At 52.8% G+C, this 22157-nt stretch overlaps 1 protein-coding gene across 1 annotated transcript in view; it reads left to right on the top strand.

Moving 5' to 3' along the window:
• Positions 1–5061: 5061 nt before the first annotated feature.
• The window catches only part of LOC142070234 (uncharacterized), an 85072-nt gene continuing 67976 nt past the window's right edge, over positions 5062–22157 (top strand). Inside the window, exons 1-3 of the mRNA XM_075123789.1 lie at positions 5062–5095; positions 8208–8321; positions 8693–9280. Of these exons, the coding sequence (XP_074979890.1) occupies positions 5062–5095; positions 8208–8321; positions 8693–9280 (736 nt within the window). The remainder of the gene's footprint in view (positions 5096–8207; positions 8322–8692; positions 9281–22157) is intronic.

Raw genomic sequence — 22157 nt, 5'->3', positions numbered from 1 at the left:
GCTATTACCAGCAGGAGAGTGGGGTGGAGGGGGTATTGTTTCATGGTCTCTGTGTATATAATGTCTGCTGCAGTTTCCACGGTATGCATCCGATGAAGTGGGCTGTAGCTCACGAAAGCTCATGCTCAAATAAATTGGTTCGTCTCTAAGGTGCCACAAGTCCCCCGACACTTTTTTATCAATCTTTGAGACGTACAGAGAAAACGTGTCACAAACTACGCAACTGAGAACATGGGATAAACGCCAAGACTGGGGGGGATTTTATGTGGCTATTAAAGAACGAGCTGGAAAAGGGGGACCGTTTGTCATATAAAATCCAGCCTGTCCAATACATAAACAGAAAGTGATGGCCCCCCCCCACGTTCACCTGGGCAGCAGGGAGCCCTCTGAGGCGCTGACTGGAGTGGGGGGGGGGAGCTGGAGGGCTCCCTGGGGGAGGGGAGGGGGCGGTAGTGGGGGATGGGAAGGTGGGGGGCAGGTGGGGGCTGGGGACAACGGTGCTGCAGTTGGGGGGCAGCAAGTGGGACTGGGAAGCCGGGATCGGGGGCAGCCCCATGGGGGACACGGCCCCTCCCTTCCCCGCCCCGGCAGAGACCCGGCGTCTCCTCCCACCCCCACGCCGGGGCAGCCAGGTTGGGGGATGGCTCCGGGCTCCAACTTCCCACCGACACCGGGACAAATCGCTGCGGATAAAACGGAGGGGGGGGGAGGGAAATCCCGCCCCCCCCGACGGGAGGGGAGTTTCAATGGACATGTGAGGAGGGAGAGACGGGGGGGGGGGGGATCAGGGGAGATGAGAGAGCGGATCAATGGGGGGGGGTGGGGGGGAGTTTACAACCACATGGGAGCTACCGAGAGGGAAAAGGGGAAAACTGGGGGGCATTTGTGCCCGTGGGGGGGGAAGGGGATCCAATGAACTACCCCGCCGCCCCCCACTTCCCCCCCGGGAATTTCCTGGCTGCACAGAGACAGTTCAACCCCCCCCCCCCCAGCAACTCCGGCTTCTCCCCCCAACACCCCCCAAGGGACCCCGCCCGCCGGGCCCCAGTCTCTGCCCCCCCCAATCCCAGCCGTGCCGGGGGCAGAGAGTCACTTTCCTGCCCCCCCACCAGCGCTCCCCCCCCCGCGGGGTCTCCCACTCACCGGGTCGGGGGCGGGCAGAGCCAGGGGCTGGTCCCAGCTGGAGAAAGCCCCCCCCGGCCGGGCACGGGGGGGTTAATGACGGGGCCCCCCCAGCACAGACCCCGGAGCGGAGCCGCAGCTGCTCCTCCGAGAGACCCGAGACGAGACAGCGCCGGGGGGCGGGGCCTGGAGCAGACCGGGGGCGGGGCAGCGTCTGGGGGCGGGGCCTGGAGCAGACCGGGGGCGGGGCAGCGTCTGGGGGCGGAGCTCGGGGCAGACCGGGGGCGGGGCAGCGTCTGGGGGCGGAGCCTGAAGCAGACCGGGGGCGGGGCAGCGTCTGGGGGCGGAGCCTGAAGCAGACCGGGGGCGGGGCAGCGTCTGGGGGCGGAGCCTGGAGCAGACCGGGGGCGGGGCAGCGTCTGGGGGCGGAGCCTGGAGCAGACCAGGCGCTGCCTCGTGTCGCATCTGTCGCAGGAGCAGCTGCGGATCCCCTCCGGGGTCTGTGCGGGGTGGGGCCCGTCATTAACCCCCCCGTGCCCGGCCGGGGGCGGGACTTTGTCCAGCTGGGACCCGCCCCGGTGAGTGGGAGACCCCGGGGGGGGGAGCGCTGGCGGGGGGGGCAGGAAAGTGACTCTCTGCCCCCCACCTGCCCATCCCCCACTGCCGCCCCCTCCCCGCCCCCAGGGAGCCCTCCAGCTCCCCGCCCTCGCCCCATTCAGTCAGCCCCTCAGAGGGCTCCCTGCTGCCCAGGTGAACCCTTTTCCAGCTCGTTCTTTAATAGCCACATAAAATCCCCCCCGGTCTTGGCGTTTATCCCATGTTCTCAGTTGCGTAGTTTGTGACACGTTTTCTCTGTACGTCTCAAAGATTTCTAAAAAATACCCTCAACGTTTGCCCCACTTTTACTCGAGTTGTCTACTTCTAATTGAATATGCCCCTAAGAGCTTTCCCTGTCTCTGTAATTATAAATTACGACGAAAATCTCAGATTTACACCTTTTCTCAGATTCCTGAATATGGATCTGAAACATTTGCCAATCTTGCCCATTACCGCTCTATTCATTGACCAAATAGTGGTGGGAAATACACTCAGCTTTTACCTCCTATCAACAACTGCTATAAAATCCCAGTCATTTTCCACTTTCCTCTCTATAATTTGCATAAATGGATCCAAAATCCCTCAGATTTCCACCCTTTCTCTTTCATTTCTGAACACTGATCTCAAATCTCAGGTTTCCCTCTTACGATGTCATGATCAAATGTCAATTAAAAATCCTCTTGGGTTTGGGGCTGTTCCCCATGTCTGTAAATCCTAGCAACTTGTCCTTCCTTGGGGGGAACCTATCGCCCTCCATGGGTCTCCGTGAGGGGGGGGGCTTCCCGCAGTGCAAAGATGTAGCCAACTCTGGGGTGGATCCATGGTGGCCATTATTTGCTAGTGACAGAGTATGGAAATTTCATACTTATTTTGGCCCTCCATGGCTTCCCTTCTCCTGTTAAAGAGGCGTCCCCCCGGGCTCCCTCTGCCTGTGTGACTGGCCAGCAGGGGGTGGTGATAACTTTCTATCCACTTACCAGACACTGTGAGGGAACATTGTTGCTGGGGGGGCAGGTGTCTGTGTGGGGAGATTGCAGCGGGAGCTGAAGGGACATTGTGGTAGGGGGAGGCCTCTGGGTGGCTGGGCAGGGGGGACCCTAGTCAGGTTGGTGGGTTCTGGAGGGTTTGGGGTTTCGTGGGGTAGTTCTGAAGTGCCCAGCCCTAAGGCTATGGGTCCTGGAGGTGGGTATCGCTGGGGGCCTGTTGGCTGCAGACCGGTGGGTGTCTCTTGGGCAGGTGGGGCAGGGGATTAGACGCTGCCTGGTGCTGTGCCAGGGGCTCTGTCTGGGATTGCCCAGCTGGCTCCTGGGACCATTGCCATGCCCAGTGCACAGAGCTGTGGTGGGGCGGTCCCTGGCGTAGAGTGAGGGGTCCTCCTGTAAAGTGTGAGGGGGTCCTGCTGGGAGGAGGAGGGGGTCCCAGGCAAATGGGCTGGCAGATCCTGGTGGACGGCAGGTGGGGGTCCTAGGCAGGCAATGGGGAAATCCCAGGCAGGCAGTGAAGGACTATAAAATGACTCTACACAAACAGCCCTCCACCCCATTTCTCCTGCCATTTGCAGGAGCAAATCCAGCCATGGGGGAGCAAACAATCCAGGAATGAGAGTTTCCTAGCAGACAGGCATGGAGAGGGCACAGGGAAAAGGAGATAGAGAGACTGACAGGGTCCGTGGGATAAAAGAGTTTTGAAAGAGATTTCCAGCTCTTTAATCTGCCCAGACAGATGTATTACTGCACTGTGGGGAGAATCACTTTCCTGTGGACAAGACGAGGATGAGAGAGAGGAAAACCCAGTTCCTGACTCCATGTCCCTCCTGCTGGGGTGTGGCTGCCGTGGGGTCAGTGTCCGAGGGAATCCTCGAAAGGGACTCCTTTGGTTCTGCTTTTTTCTAGGATTGCGTTCAGAGACTTTGTTTTGGGATGCGGGAGGGAGAAAGGAGGTTAAAAGTGTGTCTGTGGGCCTAGCCTGGCAGGAGGGGCCAGGTCTTTGCTGTAATCCAGAGATTGAGCATTTTCTCAGCACGGCAGAATCTCGGATCTCGCTCTGCAAGGAAAGAGCCTGGGGGAAGCGTGATGTGAAATGAACTAATGCCCGTTCCTAAACTTCCACAACAGCCCTTCTTGCCCGGCCAGGTTGCAGAACGACGCTCATGTTTCTTTCCGGTTCATCCCGTCCTCCCATGGGACAAGGGAGCGACATGGCTGCAGAGGAGCCAGCTCAGGTAGGGGTTATTGTGGGGGGTTCTGATTTGTTCCTGCAGAAGAGAGAGGGACAGCAAATACACGGGAGAGGGGAAGGTTTGCACCGTCTGGTTTGGAGGTTGGAGCGGGGCAGGAAATGCACAGGGTGGAGAAAGGGAGGAGGCCAGGGGGTGGCAGACCTGCTGGGAGTTGTTTAATAAGTGGCCTAGATTCTAGGAAGAGACCCATGAGGTTCGGAGGTGGAAATGCTCCAATCTGGTGAACAGAAAATAACCTACCTAGATGGGGCTGGGAAAAAGGACCAGACTCGTAGTGCTGGAGCCTGACCCAACTAACCAGCGGGTGTCTTGAAATACGAAGGGGGAAGCCACCAGTCAGGCTTAGGGGAGATTCCCCTGCTTCATATCCAGCTCTAGGAGTGGCTAAGTCATTATGCAAGGTAACCTATTTCCCCTTCTTTTTTCCTGCCCCCCCACCCCCCCGACGTTCTTGTTAAACCCTGGATTTGTGCTGGAAATGGGCCACCTTGATTATCATACACATTGTAAGGAGAGTGATCACTTTAGATAAGCTATTACCAGCAGGAGAGTGGGGTGGGAGGAGGTATTTTTTTCATGATTTGTGTGTATATAAAAAGCTCTTCTACACTTTCCACAGTTTGCATCCGATGAAGTGAGCTGTAGCTCACGAAAGCTTATGCTCAAATAAATTGGATAGTCTCTAAGGTGCCACAAGTCCTCCTTTTCTTTTCACAAGGAGGAGGGTGTTGGGCTTCCTACAAGAGATCTCTCCCTAGACCCTGCTCGGGGCAGCATCTCCAGTATCAGTCTGTGGCTAGTAGGTGTGTGATGGATCTGCTGGGAGAGAGGAGGGGTGTCTCTTCGCCCCCTCACCCTGGTGTTTCCTGGGTGCTCTGAGCGGGGTGGGGGTGGGACTCTGTTGGCTGCGGTCCACCCAGAGTTTCCGTTTGATTGGCTCCTCTCCCCCACAAATAGTGGGGCTGTGAGTAGGGCAGCAGGTCCTGAGTGTGGGGCTCTTGCTCTTTCAGGGGCCGGTGACCTTCGAGGAGGTGGCTGTGTTTTTCACCAGGGAAGAGGGGGCTCTGCTGGACCCCGCTCAGAGAGCCCTCTCCAGAGACATCATGCAGGAGAACTGTGAGAGTGTGACCTCGCTGGGTAAGGGTTCCTGTCCCCTCGGTTCTTGGAAGGGGAACGGAAGAGATGAGGTTCATGCCACCCCCACAATGCCACCTCTGCTCTGTCCTGTTCCAGCATCACCCCAGCATGCCCATGACACACACACGACCAGAGACCCTCCCCTGCTGCTGAATGCTGTGGGAAGAGAGCACAGGAGCAGAATCGCACAGTGTCAAATATCTCCTGTTTGCACAAGTAAAACGGGGGGTTAGGTCCAGCATAACGAACAGAAGCTTCCTACCCCTGGCCTTCTCTCAAACCCTGAGCCTTCTCCACCCAGACCAGAATGTGCTTGGGGTGTAAGAAGCAGGCTGCTGGGGTCAGAGCGGCTGGTCCAGGGTTACTAATCACACAGACCTTGAATGGTGGCTGGGGGAATCCAGACAAGGGAGCTCCAGCAGCAGAGCATTGAAACTCAGCCAGGATTACAGATGACACAACTCCTCACTGCTCCGGATTGCCCCGTGCATGGAACAATGGCCTCGGTTGCTGGTGAAAATCCTTGAGACCTGGAGAGTTGCTCCCCCCATCCCCATGTTCACTAGCCACAATCTCTCTTCTCTGCAGACTTGGTTTTTTGAGTCCCTCATTCCTGAAGTCACATGACCCCGATTCTTATTTTTCACATTCTGCTTTTCTAGACTATTTAGAGTCTGTTGCTTCTGAATGATAGTTTCTAATTTCCCTGTGTTCTCCACACCCAGGGATTTTCCTACTCCCTCCCATTGCACTGGACTCATTAGATTCCCTAGTATTTCAGAATGGCCACACTGGGACAGACCAAAGGTCCATCTAGCCCAGTGTCCTGTCTTCCGACAGTGACCAGCGCCAGGTGTCCCAGAGGGAATGAACAGAACAGGGAATCATGAAGTGATTCATCTCCTGTCACCCATTCACAGCTTATGACAAACAGAAGTTAGGGACACCATCCCTGCCCATCCTGGCTAATAACCATTCACGGACCTGTCCTCAATAGATTTCTCATGGTGTGTGTTTGTTTTTTTTTTTTGTAACCCTATTATAATCTTGGCCTTCACAACGTCCTCTGGCAAGGAGTTCCCCAGGTTGACTGTGCATTGTGTGAAGAAATACTTCCTTTTGTTTCTTATAAACCTGCTGCCTATTAATTTGATTGGGTGATTCCTAGTCCTTGTGTTATGAGAAGGAGTAAATGACACATCCTTTTTTACTTTCTCCTCGGCAGTTTTGATTTTATAGACCTCTCTCATATCCCCCCTTTGTCTCTTTTCCTAGCTGAATAGTCCCGGTCTTTTTCATCTTTCCCCGTACAGAAGAGTTTCATACCTGTAATCATTTGGGTTGCCCTTTTCTGAACCTTTTCCAATTCCAATATATCTTTTTTTGAGATGGGGCAACCACATCTGCAGGCAGTATTTGAGATGTGGGTGTTTTATATAGAGGCGATATGATATTTTCTGTCTTCTTATCTATCCATTTCAGAATGATTCCCAACATTCTCTTTGCTTTTGGACTGCCGTGGCACACTGAGTTGATGTTTTCAGAGAACTGTGCCCAGTGACTCCAAGATCCCTCTGTTGAGTGGAAACAGCTCATTTAGAGCCCATCATTTTATATGTGTAGTTGGGATTATGTTTTCCAATGGGCTGCAATATGGTGCTATCCTGACACCTTGTACTGCTGAGATCCTGCATTCAGTGATATCCCTGCCCTTCCTGTTCCCGTTCTCATAAAACAAGAAGAGCATCCAAATGCGTGTTTACCTTCATTCCCTCAGCGGTCCTCATGGGAATCCCTGATTGGTTCCAAAGTGTATTAAAACCTTTCTTAAAGGGTTACCTCTTGCTGGTTATCAGGTCCTGTGAGTTTGTAGCCCAGAAAGACCCCCCTCAGTCAGCTCAAACTCAGCTGTTTATCCCCCAAAAGTCTGTCGTCTTCAGTCTCCTGAATGAGGGGAAATCCGTCACTACCCCTTTCTGCGTTGGGTAAAGCTTCAAAAGGTGGAGCTCTGCATAACCAGCCTTGAGATCTGGCATTCATCACCCTGTAGTGATACCAGCTTGCACAGGAAACCCGACCCGCAGCCCTTCCTGGTATCATGTGGCGCATCTCGGCATCATAGTCTGTGAAGAATTCATGCTTTCAAGGGCTGGCTTAGATATACAGATAACAGTCATAATTAGGGCAAGAGTTTGCAGGCAATGAAAAGAGAGTAATTGACAAACGTGAGCAATATCTAATCCTTTAAAGCCTGAAAGTGCCTTCGGGGGAGGGGACAGGAGCCGGCTGTGTGGGGGCGGTGGGGCTCAGATACTGGGCATTGAGAGCCGAGAGCCAGCTGTGCGCAGGAGAGACGGGGCATGAACCAGCTGTGTGCAGGGGAGATGAGCAGGGGAGAGGTTCTGTGGACACGGCCGCGAGCAGCTGTGAGTGCCGTCCTCTCTGCAGCATGATGAGAGAGCCTGGCGTCCCACTGCCGATCCCAGACTTGTATGAAGAGGGAAGAAATTGGCATCAAGTCTCAGCCGCAGCCAGCCTGTGTCCTGGGGAGGAGACGGGTGTCTCCAGGGAGAAATCTGGGGGATTGTGACCCTGCGTGTCCCACCCACCCTCTGATCTGCAATTCCGGATATTAACGGTGATTCCAGAAACAAAGAGTAATTTTGGGAAAAAATGCAGTCCTAGCGACAATTTCCAGAAAACACTGGCCCTGGTTGTAACATTAAATCTGATAGTCTCAAGACCTAGGCCTGTGTTGATCAGATCTGTCACTCTGCCTTCACGGAGTTCACTCTGCTGGTGGGTTGGACCCCTTCCCCCATTCTGTGTCTGCCTTGTCTATTTAGATTGTAACTTCTTCAGGACACGGGCCATCAATGCTTCTCGGTTTGTACTGTGCCTAGCAAAATGAGGACCCACTGTTAGTTGGCCCTTAGGCACTAAGGTAATGAATATGATTTATAATAATCATCTCCTGGCACTTTGAGCCAAGGAAGCCGGCCTTCGGATGTTACTACTTAAAAGTGAGCTGGGCTTAAAAGCATGGAATATTCTTTGTGACAAGTATCCCACAAATTCCACTGACCTCCCTTGTTTTCTTTGCCTTGAGCAGGGTTTCCAGTTTCCAGAACTGATGTGATCTCGCAGCTGGAACGAGGGGAGGAGTCGTGGGTCCCAGACCTTCATGGCTCTAAGAAAAAAGTGCTCCCGAGAGCTGCCTTCATAGGTGAGGCATTGGTTAAACCAACCCCAAAACTGTCGGTGAATACAGGAAACATTTGGGATGCCCTACAAAGACCTTGTGAGCTCTCCAAGTTCAGGATTGTTCCCTGCAGATGTGGAATCGTTAGGCAGAGGTCACTCATGGCTTCCCACCTATCCTGACTGACAACTGGCAGCAGGTCCCTCCCCAATCTTGCTGTCCCCTGAGATTTCTTCTGAGATACGGACCCAGAACTGATCCCTTCCTTTCTCTCCTCTGGGGAAGGTTGAAGGGAAAATCAGCTCCTGATAGGTTTGATCTGTCCTGTACACGTTTTCGTTCCTTCATCCCTTTTTCCGTTCTTCTCTCTGAGATTTCCTTTCTCTCTGGCGCAGGCAGAGACTTACGTCTGGATTCTCTCGGTCTCCCGTCAGGTGTTGGGATGGTGAGTGAAAATGAGGAGGAACCCCAGCAGGAAGATGCTGAGCGAGTAGAAGCCCATGGGATGTTGTCAGGAAGGTCCAAAGGGAATGATTCTGGGAGCTGTGCACGCCCAGAAAAAACAAAAGCCTGTGAGAGTCAGCAGAGGCCAGAGGAAAACTTCAGTAGCCAGTCAGACCTTATTACACGTGAGAGAATGAACTTGGAAGGAACACGCTACACATGCCTCGAGTGTGGGAAAAGCTTCAAAGGGAGCTCGGACCTTCTCAGACATCAGAGAATCCACACGGGTGAGAAACCTTATGGATGCCCTGAGTGTGGCAAACACTTCAATCAAAGCTCAGCCCTTATCACACATCAGAGAATCCACACAGGTGAGAAACCTTATGGATGCCCTGAGTGTGGGAAACACTTCAAGCAGAGCTCACACCTAATTACACATCGGAAAATCCACACGGGTGAGAAACCTTATGGATGCCCTGAGTGTGGGAAACGCTTCAATCAGAGCTCATACTTTATCATACATCGGCGAATCCATACGGGTGAGAAACCTTATGGATGCCTTGAGTGTGGCAAACACTTCAATCAAAGCTCAGCCCTTACCACACATCAGCGAATCCACACAGGAGAGAGGCCCTACACGTGCTCTGAGTGTGGGAGAAGCTTCAATCAGCGCTCAACCCTTATTAGACATCAGAAAATCCACATGGGAGTGATCTGTAACAAATGCCTTGACTAGGGCTGGCCAAAGGTATTTTTTTCTTTTAAATCACATTTGCTAATTCCCACTTAGGGATCTGTGCCCCATCTTCACCGTGGTTACTCAGCTCCCCCAGATGAGTTGCCTGCTCCTGCCTTTTGCAGCTCACCCTTCTTTGGGGTCAGTCCTGTGATGTTTTCTATCAACTCCTTTCCTTTTGGGTCAAAGGAGCGTGTGTCCCTCCAGCCAGGAATGTTCATCAGCTCCAGGTGGGGGAGAGAGGTTTGTTCCCAACAAGCTACACTGAGGCAAAAACTACCCGTGCCTTACATCCACTAGGACTGTACATGGCGTTGGCTGCTCAAGTTAGTGATCTTGGTGTTAAAAGACAATTACAGTTGTTGTGCAGATGCAGCCGAGGTGCAGTGGTTGGCATTAGCTTTCCCCTTGACCTGACCTAAACTCCATCACATGTCCTAGTCTAAACAAAGCCTGAGCATCACAGTTATACTGTCCCCCCATTTAAAAACCATTGTTAGTCATCAAGTTCCCCCACCAGGATCATATTGTTTCATTCCCAGTTGTCACAGTTCATCAGAGCGCTGTTGCTTCAGGTTTTCCTGAAGGCAGATATTTTTACTCCCGTTTTCCTCCCTTAAAATATATTGAAGTATAACAAAGAGCAGGAATAGGGAAGGGATAGGGAAAAATGTCTTTTCCCCTCTGTAACAACAGAAGAACATAGGGTAAATCAGAGGGATTCTCCATCACCATCTCTATCCCCCTGTTCTTCAATTGGTAAGGTCAATATTTCCCGAAGGGGCTGGGAAGAGGATTCTCCAGTAAATGATTTGGAACTAAGCAAAAGACCCATTCATTTGCCTCCCAAAGCAGTTGTGGCCCATGCCCTGCAGGAGGTTGCTCCTGAAGATCTTCCCTTCCTAATCAGGTGCATGTTGCCTCTTATTTGGGAAATGCAATCCCTTCCTAGGTAGAGATGGGAAAAATGGAAGTGACATTTCTGTTCAGCTCACTCCTGGGAGATGCTGTAAATGTGTAGGAAATGACATCCATGAGTAATGTGATAGAGCTGCAGAAAGACACCCATTTTGAGTAGATACCTGACATTTGGTGTCTTAGAGGGATTCTAAGCCGCACCTGAATTTAGTCCCTTATTTAAATCTGTGCCACCAGATTAAAGAAACAAAAGGGCATATTTGGGGGAGTTCTACCTCAGTATCGCTACTGGTATGTTGTGTGGTTGGTGAAGAATTCTACGCCAGAGCCGTGTAAAATTGCTACAACTAAGGTCAAAGATTTGACAAGAACTCAGGTAGAAATGAGAGGTACGAGTGGTTGATTTTCACCCCAGAGATGGACGCTATGGTGACCTTTGGCCAAGGTAAACTGTTTTTAGAATTGCTCACACTTCTAAAGGATGCCATGATGAAACTGGGAACAACTGTCTTTTACCATTTGGATCCCAAGTTTCCTGAAGCAAAGACAGAAACAGCTGATTCCTTCAGAGCCATGCCATGCCTATGGGTCCCAAACTGGCTGCCTTGCTGGACAAGAAGCACTTCCGTGTTGGTTAAATGATGGTAGCCAATGAGGGAATGTAACAGATTCCAAGTTCAGACTGCAGGATACATGAATGCTGAGTCCAGAGTCTGTGGTTTGGTCTCTTAGTTTTGCTCTTGAGTCTAATGCATGTGTCTCACTTTTCCGCCTCCTGCTACTCTGAAAGATTAGAAAGTGTGATAGTAGAGCACAGGTGGTTTTTCTCATGATGCAGCCTTCCCACGTAGTGTGAGACCCCTTCCACCCACACAGGTGAGCCAGAGAGTTGCCCAGGGCTCTTGTTCACAAAGCAAAGATGTCACATTAGGCAGGAGATGTCAAGATCTACAATGGTGATGGGCGAGTGATAGGAGCTTTTCTGGGTGGTTGTTGTTTGGTTGTTTTTTTTCCATGTATTTTTTGTTTTGTTTTTGCAACTAGTTCTTTTTATAGCTGCTGAGACCCTTGTCCTTTTGAGCACAGCTCTTTAACCCTCAGGCCTGGCTCTGGAAACCTCAGAACCGGCTTTGCGTTTTTTTTTTTCATGTTTGCTATCTTTGGAGTTCGCACATCCAGACGACATGCGGTTCACAGCAGCGGATACTTTGAGAAACCTGCTGGGTGAAGCAGGCCTTTTCCAAACTGACATTGGCCCAAATTCTGCCTCAGTTCAGCTGGATTGGGACACGTCTGTGTCAAAGGAGTGGTTCACACCTGATTTGCCCAGAGACCTCAGAGGAGGGGTAGTTAGATATAGGATAAGTAGGAATTGACAACAATGAAGTTAAATATAAAGGTGAAAGACCCTCACCTTGCAGGTCAACAAGCCTGTTCTGTTCTTTCCCTCCAATGCATCCGGCACTGGTCGCTCTCAGGTAGCACACTGGGCTTGACGGACCATTGGTCTGACCCAGTCTATGACCTGTCGTGCGTTCTTATGGAAGCCCTCTGCGGCCTTGTCTACACGGGCAAGTTTCTGCACAGGAAAGCAGCTTTCTGCGGTGTAACTCCCGAGGTGCGCACGCAGATTTCGTGATGCATGATAGAAAGGGGCCATGACAGGGACACACTGCCGTGCGGGGTCAAAGTGAAGGAGCTGTGACATGCCTACCACAAGGTGCAGGAGGCAAACTGCTGCTCCATATTGGGGGCTAACTAACCCCAGCATCACGGCAAGAATCTACCTAGCAGCTGGAGAAAAAATATGTATGAGAGTGAAAGACACCCCCACGTGGCCTGTCTCTTCCCCAATCTCAACACCTGGAAGATTGTCTGGAAGACTCAGAATTTGAACTGCGGAGATTGGTCCCAGGCTGAGAGGGAATTCAGTCTGTATATTAAGAACTCAACATTGCCTGGAGCAACCAGTGAGTGAGAAAAGCTGTTTGATCCAATTCTTGCTTAGTATATTCAAATTAGAGTTTAGACTGGGAGTCTATTTTCATTTGTTTTGTAACCACTTTTGACCTCTGTGACCAATACTTATACTCAGTTAAAATCTAACTTTCTGTAGTTAATAAACTTATTTTACTATTTTATACTTACTCCTGAGTTTGTCCAAAGTGCTTGGGAAAGTTGCTCACATGACAAAGGCTGGTGCATGTCCCCTTTATTTTTGATGAAGTGGCGAACTAATTAATGAGCTTACACTTTTCAAGAGAAGGCCGTGAGCCGTGTAAGATGGTACATTTCTGAAGTGCAAGGCTGAGAGCTGGGGAGATATGCTGGTGTCTCTGTATAATTGAGGAGTGGTTTATAGAGCATTCATGCAACTGAGTTGGGTGCTTTGCTGCATGTTGTTGGCCAAATGATCATAGAATCCTAGGATATCGGTGTTGGAAGGGACCTCAGGAGGTATCTAGTCCAACCCCCTGCCCAGAGGAGGACCAATCCCCAACTAAATCATCCCAGCCAGGGCTTTGTCAAGCCTGATCTTAAAAACTTCTAAGGAAGCAGATTCCACCACCTCCCAAGGTAACCCATTCCAGTATTTCACCACCCTCCTAGTGAAAAAGTTTTTCCTAATATCCAACCTAAATCTCCCCCACTGCAACTTGACCATTACTCCTTGTCCTGTCATCTGCTGTCACTGAGAATAGTCTAGATCCGTCCTCTTTGGATCCACCTTCATTTAGTTCAAAGCAGCTATGACATCCCCCCTCATTCTTCTCTTCTGTAGAGTAAACAATCCCAGTTCCTCTGGCCAGGAGGGATTTAAAGGTGGTTAGCCTTCCCTTTCTGTTTATGACTCTATCCTACCGCAGGAAGTCGTCTAAGTTACGCTGCTCCCGCTGCGTGAATAACAGAGCTGGATTTGACGTCGCTTCGGTCGACTTACTGCTCTGTCTACACTGGGCTGGGTCGATGGGAGACGCTCTTCGGTCAATTTACCTTTTTCCTGCCGTTCCTGGCGCAGTCCCAATGGCGACTGGAGAGCGCTCTGCTGTCAATTTAGTGGGTTTTCACTCAACCCCCATGACATCAACCCCCAGTGGATCCACCGCAGCAAACAGAGCCTACCAACCATGGATGTGTGTGTTAGTAGAGATCAAAGCGAATGTTAAATGTTCAAATGTATTGGGTGTTTAAACCTCCTGAAAACTCGTGGAATGTTGTTTGCACTGTTTTCACGTCTCTGTGTCCTGTTACGCTGTGATAGCAAAGAGTTGCCTTGTGTAGACCCCTGTCACTAAATAAGCCCTCAAAGGAGAATGAAGGTGTGTGGGATGCAAGTGAAGAAAAGGTTCATTTCCAAAGAAGGGGTGGTAAGAAGCAGGATCCCTGGGCGGGGGGCAGGAGGGTGTGGTTTGCACTGTTGTTGCCCAGGGTGGGAATGGGGAAGTGGGCTCTGGCTTAAAGCGGTGTCAGGCTTCGGGGGGCTGGGTTCAGAGCTGGAGGTTCGGGTTGGGGTGAGGGTTGGGCTACAGTTTTGGTTCAGGGGTTTCGAGTTGGGGGGCAGGTTATGGGGTCAGGGTTCCAGTTGGGTTCCAGGTAGGGGTTGGGGTTTAGATTTTGGGGGGAGGGTTTGGCCAGCAGCAGCATAGAAGTGCGGGTGGCAATGGGGTGCAGCCAATAGTGATCAGTCGGGGGTCTTTTAGGTCGTTTCAGTGTCAGTAGCACCCTGGGGTGGGGGTAGGGTCATGTTTACGACAGGGGGCTAAAGTGTTGGGGAAGGGGGTGGCAAGTTGACCCATCCCACTTCGCACTTCCCACAGGGACACGCACAATACGTCGAAGGCGTGGACGCACACACGTCACACACACACGATGACACAAAATGGCACACAACAAGACAAACAAAAATACACACGATGCAAACACACACACAACACGACACAGAAAGCATCACACACAAAACATCACACACACGACCCACAACATGTCACACACACACACTCAACACAACACGACCCACAACGTCACACTCAACACAACATGACCCACAACATGTCACAAAAACACACTCAACACAACACAACCCACAACACGTCACACTCACACACTCAACACAACCCATAACACGTCTCACACTCAACATGACCCACAACACATCTCACAACACGTCTCACACACACTCAAAGACACACAGCATGTTGCACGTACGTTGCATACACACAACTTTGCACACACAGTTTGTCACATGTCGCACATATCACGTCACGCACTTGTCTGACTATGCACATGCACATGCACAACACGTCGCACGCACACACACGACATGTCACAGACACGACGCACACAAAATGGCACACGACACAAAATGGCACACGACATTGAGACACACATATGACACTGACACGTTGCACGTGGAACACACAGCATGTTGCACGTCACACTTTACATGTCACATGCACAACACATCACACACAGCCTGTTGCACGTTGTAGACAGCACGTCACATGTTGCACACACAACACAGTCCGCATCGCAGGCACGTTGCGCGTTGCACGTATACAGCATGTCACGGCTACACTGCACGTCACACGCGCACATGCACAACATGACACACAACCTGTCACACACACAAAAATCACAGCAACACGGACACACAACACATCACACACTCAACAAAACATTCAAGAAAACACACAACCACGTCTCACACACACATGACACCACATGACAAACAACGTCTCACACACACAATCACGTCTCTCACACACGCTGACACACACTCACGCACACACGCACAGCACACGGCGGCTCTCACACACGACACTGACACACACGACGTCTCACACACCCACGACACGACATACGACACGTCACACGACACACAAGACAGCAGAGGACACGACACCGAAATCCCACCCCGGAGACGACCCCCCGCGGGGGCGAGAGCGGAGCGGGGACGGTCGGGGGAACTCGGTCTCTGGGCGGCGCGTGGGGCCGGTGTGGGCGGGAGGGAAGAGGGCGGCAGGGCCGAGGGCGAGATTCCCAGCCCCCGTCGAGCGCTGGGGAGCGAGGGCTCCGGCTCGGCTCTCACAGCGGCTCTGGCGAGGAATGGTGCCGGAGCTCTCGCCGGAGGGGAACGCGGCAGGATGGGCCTGAGCCGCTTGGGCCTCTTTCCAAGGAGGCGGAACCAGGCCTCCGCTCTCTGCCCGCTGCAGACCCGGCTGCCAGGTCGGCGCTTCCAGTTCCTCGTCCGCACTCGCCGTCTTCTCGTGTGTTCGCCAACTCGCTCTCTCCTCTGCTCTCCTGGTGCCGTCTCCCTTTGTAGGACCCGGGTAGGTGTGCATTCCCACAGGTGAGGTCTCGGGAGCCATGGAGAAGTCGGAGCGGACGGAAATCATGCAGGGCAGTAGAAAGGCTGCTGAAAGTACCTGAAGAGACAAAGGGAATGAGAAGGGGGAAGTCCAGACTAAGACAGGAGTCTAGTCTGTAAAGAGAAACAACGGGAAGTCTAAGGTACAGAAACTCTTCAAGTTGCCAAAAGACATTTAGGATGGGAAATGACTTCTTGAATCCAGTCTCTTTAAGATCTTAGGCTTAGTATGTGTGTGTATTTGTATTTGCTTCGTAATCTGCCTTCTTCTGTTTGCTATCCCTTATAATCACTGAAAATCTACCTTTTCTAGTGAAACTATTTTTTCTTTATTATTATTATTATTATTAAACTCAGTTTGTGCAACGGGTGCTCCGTGAGGAAATGATTTGTGTGTCACTCCAAGGGGCCGCCCGGTGTCACTCTTGCTCCATGAGGGAAATGAGCATGACCTGAATTGGCCACCCAGTGTCACTGTTGGGCCAGGAGGGAAATGATTTGAGCACTACCTGAATTGGCCACGCAGTGTCACCATTGCTCCGTGAGGAAATGCTTTCTGCATGACTCCAAGTGGCCACCCGGTCTCACTGTTGGGCCAGGAGGGAAATGATTTGTGCATTACACTGACTGGCCACCCGGTGTCACTGTTGCTCCGTTAAGGAAATTATTTGTGCACTACCGTGAGTGGCCACCGTGTGTCACTGTTGCTCCATGAGGGAAATGCTTTGTGCAATACCTGGATTAGCCACCCGGTGTCACTGTTGCTCTGTGAGGGAAATGGTTTGGGCATGACCTGAATTGGCACACACATCACTGTTGCTCCGGGGAAGGAGTGGGGGGATTGTTTGTGTGTTACTCCTGAGTGGCCCCGTTGTGTCACTCTTCCTCCATGAGGGGAATGCTTTGTGCATTACCCTGTGTGGACACCCAAGACAACATACACATCACACACAAAACATCACACACACAAAACACGACACCGACACACACAGAGAGAACACGTCACACATACAGAAACACGTCTCTCACACACACACAACACAGGACACCGACACACAAACAACATGACACACAAATAAAATGACACACAAAACAGCACACAACACGACACACAAAAATCACACACAATACACGACACCGACACATACACAAACACACACGAGACGCACAAAACGGCAGACAACGTGACACAGAAATCACACACGACCTCGACACCCACACACAATATGACACACAACCCCTCACATGACACACAAAATGGCACACGTGACACACACACACAACACGATGCACAAAACATCGCACACAAAATATCACTCACACACACACAACACGACACACACACAGACAACATGATACACGACACACAACACGAGACACAAATATCTCACACAACACATGACACCGACACACACAACATGCACACAAAACGGCACACAACACAGCACACACCGTCACATGCACACAACACGTCACACAGCGTCACATGCACACAACACGGCATACAACATGGCACACACACACTCAACATGGACCACAACACGCACACATAAACACGTCACACACACAAAACGACACACAAGTCACACACACAACACGTCACACGACACATGCAACACGACACGCACAACACGTCTTCAGCCTCCTTCAGCCTTCAGCCTCCTCTGCCCCTCCCTGCGCTTCCCACAGCCAGTCCGCCCAGGCGGGGTCCTGGGGAAGGCAGCGGGTCCTGCCCCCCAACTCCGCAGTCAGACGGGACTCTCAGCCAGCCAGGAAAACAGAGGTTTATTAGACGACAGGGACATGGTCTAACACAGAGCCTGTAGGTGCAGAGAACCGGACCCCTCAGCCGGGTCCATTTTGGGGGGCAGTGAGCCAGACAACCCCGTCTGCCCTTCACTCCATGTCTCCAGCCAGCCCCCAACTGAAACTCCCCCCAGCCCCTCCTCCTCTGGGCTTTGTCCCTGTCCCCGGCCAGGAGGGCACCCGATTCCTTTGTTCTCCAACCCTTTAGCTCTCACCTTGCAGGGGGGAAGGGCCCAGGGCATCAGGTGCCAGGAAAGAGGGTGTCGGCCATTCTCTGTGTCCAGACCCCTGCACACACCTGCCCTCCAGAGCTCTGCAATGATCATACACCCTTACCCCACCCCCTAGATCCTTAAGAACTGCATAGGGGAAACTGAGGCACCCCCACACAATTCAGAGGAAACATGAAGTCCCGCTTCATGACAGATGACTCCAGGAGGTGAGTTGCTTGCTATCCTACCATGTTTTTCTCTGTCTCTCCTCTAGTATGTTGGCCATCACACACACTCTGTCTCTGTCTCTGTCTCTGTCTCTGTCTCCTCTCCTCTCCTGGTGCCAACGATGACCAGGCCCCGGGTGCCTGGGCCCCATTTCCCCCCTGTGCTCCATCTCTTCCTGTATCTGCCTCGCCCCTTCTCCCAGCCCACACTGCCCACCGCTGCCTGGATGATTTCCCCCTCTCCTCCACTGCAGCCCCCTCTGTGGGGTCCCTGCCACTCACCGTCTGCCTCCTCTCCTCCACCCCCTCCCCCGCTTCCCCACGGGTCACTCTGGGGCCGGTTTTCTTCACCATCTTTGTGCGTGATCTGGAGGATGGGATGGATTCCACCCTCAGCAAGTTCGCAGATGACACTAAGCTGGGCGGAAAGGGAGATATGCTGGAGGGTCGGGATAGGGTTCAGAGTGACCCAGACCAATTAGAGGATTGGGCCAAAAGAAATCTGATGAGGTTCAGCAAGGACAAGTGCTGAGCCCTGCACTTAGGAGAGAAGAATCCCATGCACTGCCCCAAGTATGCCATGTCCCCGCCCCGAACCGACCCTCCCAGAGCATCCTCAATTCCACGAAACAGCTGTTCTGCGGTGGGCAGGAAGTGCTGGGAAGGAGGGTGGGGAGTTGCTCAGTGGGGGTGTGTCTCTCTGGGTGGGGTCTGTGTGTGTTTATGCACAAGCTGATTGTGATGTCACGGAGGCCAACAGCAAAGAGTGTTCGGCGTCAGCATTCTTGCCCTGCCGTCAGTCTGCCAACTGGCTTGGTTGACAACGGCTGGTGACCCAAGGAGCTGCTGAGAGACGTGGACCATCTCTCTGTCAACAACTTCTTGAATCAGCTATTTCCACAGGTGTTTGAGAAACAAAAGGATGAGTTTTTACAGAAGGTAATTCCCAGATTCTTTCCCTGCTCATTAGATCGCACACGACAGGTCGGCGCCTCCTTCTCCTCGGGACGGGTGGGGGCGGGTGTGGCAACAGGCAGGTCTCAGCGTTCCCTTTTGATTTGAAAGTGGCCATCTCTCAGGTCTCCTCCTGCTTCAGCCGGTCAGGTTGTTTGGAGGCAGATTTAGATGATTTTATCTTTCAGCAGACTAGTCGGGGGCAATTTCCAGGGATAGAACCAAAAGGGAAGATAACAAAACCAAAAAAGATAATAAAAACCAACAACCTTCAGTCTGACCCTGGGCAATTCGCTTCAGGGCTCTGGGCCCAACTTCCATCCTCTGTAAACAAAATGTTAAGAATGTTTCTTTCTGCTGCAGGGACGAAGAAGGAGCCGTCTGACACGAAGGGGAAGTGGGAAAAAGGAAGCCCAGAAGAGCAGGAAGAAGAGCGCACTCCCAGCCCCTCATTAACAAGCAGCTCCCATATGACGATGGTAATGATGCTGGTTGGCCGTGCTCATGGAAAGCATCCCTTGCTGTGTGTAGGAATATCTCCCAGGGGCTGAAAAGAAACACTCGTCAAGGGTGATCGACTCCAGCCAGCCTTTATCTGGGTCGCTTGAATGAGGCCCGCTTTGACAAAGGGGTTTAGGCACCTAAAGAAGTCCAGAGGTGCTTTGTGGGACTGGCAGAAGTGCCTGACTCAGGTGCCCGATTCTGATGCACTTTCCATGGCACACAGGCACGGCTGAAAACCAGACCAGGCCCATCCCTGCCCTGGTCGGGGGAACCCACATATGTCCTGGCTGTGGGGTTCTGGCCCATCTCGTGGCACCAGGACCACTTGGAGACACAGAGAAAAGGAGTCTGCTCGAGAGCCTTAGCTAACAGCCTCTTGGCTTTTCGCTCCTGTGGTCGAGGCTCCTGCACTAAGCTCCAGAGGTCCCAGGTTCCCTCTCGCCTGCCAACATCTGGACTCTGTCCGAGTTACAAAAGCCTCTAGACACCTTTGTAACTCTTCCTCTTCGGGACAGAGCACCCTGCAGCGCATACAAAAGGCTGCAATTCTGGGAGCTTCTGACCCGCCAGGGGTCTGGAGTATGGAGGCGAGTGTGCCACTCCGCTGTGCTCTACTGCATCCTAGGATATCAGGGTTGGAAGGGACCTCAAGAGGTCATCCAGTCCACCCCCTTGCTCAAAGCAGGACCAAACCCCAATTTTTACCCGAGATCTCGAAATGGTCCCCTCAAGGATTGAACTCACAACCCTGGGTTTAGCGAATGCTCAAACCACTGAGCTACCCCTCAGCTGTTGGCAACCAGGACAGACGGTGCTAATCCAGCGCCATGCAGGCCAGCTGCAGTAATCCCCAGGGGTTGCCCTGAAACACCAGGGCAAAGGCCTCCAGCACCCCAAGCCCTGGGTTTAGGTGATCCTGGAACCAGGCCCCCTGGAGTAACATTGTGCCCAGTGAGTTCTCACCCCCAGGGCTCTGGCCCCAGAGGCCCACGCTTTGGGCTTCTCCTCAGCCAGGCAAACTTGCTTCTTAAGTCTCAGTTACTTTCTGTCCTGACGGCGATTCCTGCCTGTTTTCTGGCAGCCCCACAGGCTGCTAGGTGGGGAAGGAAGAGGGCGTTTCCGTTTGAGCCCTATTCTCAGTCCCTTCCTCGCAGACACTGTGGGCTGCCAGAGTTGCTGAGCCAATCTCCTCAGGCGCTCGGGGTGGGATGGGACATGGGGCAGGTTCTCCAGTGACCCCTCGGCGACACTCAAGGAGCAACTTGAATGGGCTTTGCAGGACATTGAGGCTTTCTCAGCAAAAGCGGGGTTTCCTGCAAGGAGGGGCTAGCGAGGGAGGAAACGGGGTGGCCCTTGGGGTCCCAGCACTGCCCGAGAGGCTCCTGTCTCTTCTCAGGAGAGGGGGCCAGAGAGGGGACAAAGGCTAAGGAAACCTTAGCACCTGGGGAGGCTTTTGAAGAAAAGGGCTCAGCCGGAGTCTCCACGCTCCCTCAGCACTGCCAGCCTCCCCCGGGGACAGACTGTTCCAGGGCAGCTGCCCGAGGGAAATACTCAATCCCAACAGGCTTTGTCCATGTTCTTTGCAGACCCCCAGGAAGCACCCTTCCTCAGCCCCGCTCCATGCCCTGCTGATGGCAGCCATGAAGGGTCTGACAACACCCACCCTGCAGAGATTTAGAGCCGCAGAGGAAGAGCTGAGGGCCATCGTAGCTCTCCACGGAGACAAGATGGAGAGAGTAAGAGACGCCCGCAATGGGGCAGGGGGATGCTGCGCAGAGAGGGGGATGGGAGAAGTTCCTCTCCTCGGAAACCATTCCTGGGACACTGGCATGGGATTGGAAGATTGGCTCAGCCTGTTGCCATTCATCGCTTGGCCACGGGGGGATTCTGGAGAGCAGGGGGGCAGGGAAGCAACAGGTGCATGTGGCTCCATGGTGAGGTTTTCCTTGCAAGATGTGTGTGTGAGTCTGTGTGTGTCGGAAGCACTGAGGGTGGCTCTCTCCCTGAACCCACAGAGGGCGAGGGTGGCGGGAGCGAGACAGTAGAAGTATAAAGGGGCAAGGACGGGCGTAACGATGATGACTGTGTTGTGTTTCATTCCTCAGATGTGGGGCCACCACCTTTCTCTTGAGCCTTGTCGTATCCCAGGGGTAAAACTCGCCATCTGTCCAGCTACAAGGGCGTGTTTGTGTTCATTCCTGCGAGCCACACAGGGGTCTGATGTTGCTGCTTCCAATCCTCTGGCTCTGCCGGGAGAAGGGGCAATTCAGGCCATCCCTGAGCTGAGGGAGGGAGATGATTCTCTGACAGGGAGGGATGCCTCCTCCTAAAGGTGCTTGGCAGGCAGCCCTCCTTCCCAGGTGCGTCCCGACAACACCCAGTTGAAAAGGGGCCCTCCCCATCCCTCCTCAGCGTGGTGACGATGAGCGAGTGAGGGAGCATGGGGGAGAGGGAGCGACGGAGGGGAGGGAGATGGCGTGAGCGGGCCGGGACCTCGGCGAAGGGGGGCACAAGGGTGTTCAGTTTTGTTGGGTGTGAAAGTTGGCAACCCGAGATCCAGGAGCAACAACTCCAACCTCCAAAGAGGCTGGGCAGGGGCAAGTCATCAGCTTGGAGGGGAGGGGTGGGTGGGGCAGTGACATCACCAAGGCCTTTTGCAGGAACTCAGCCCATTGGGCAAAGGTGGTGGGG

The sequence above is a fragment of the Caretta caretta genome, chromosome 28, assembly GCF_965140235.1.
Source record: "Caretta caretta isolate rCarCar2 chromosome 28, rCarCar1.hap1, whole genome shotgun sequence".
Classification (NCBI taxonomy): Eukaryota; Metazoa; Chordata; order Testudines; family Cheloniidae; genus Caretta; species Caretta caretta.
Note: the sequence above shows the minus strand (reverse complement) of the source record. Positions and strands in the feature narration are given on the sequence as shown.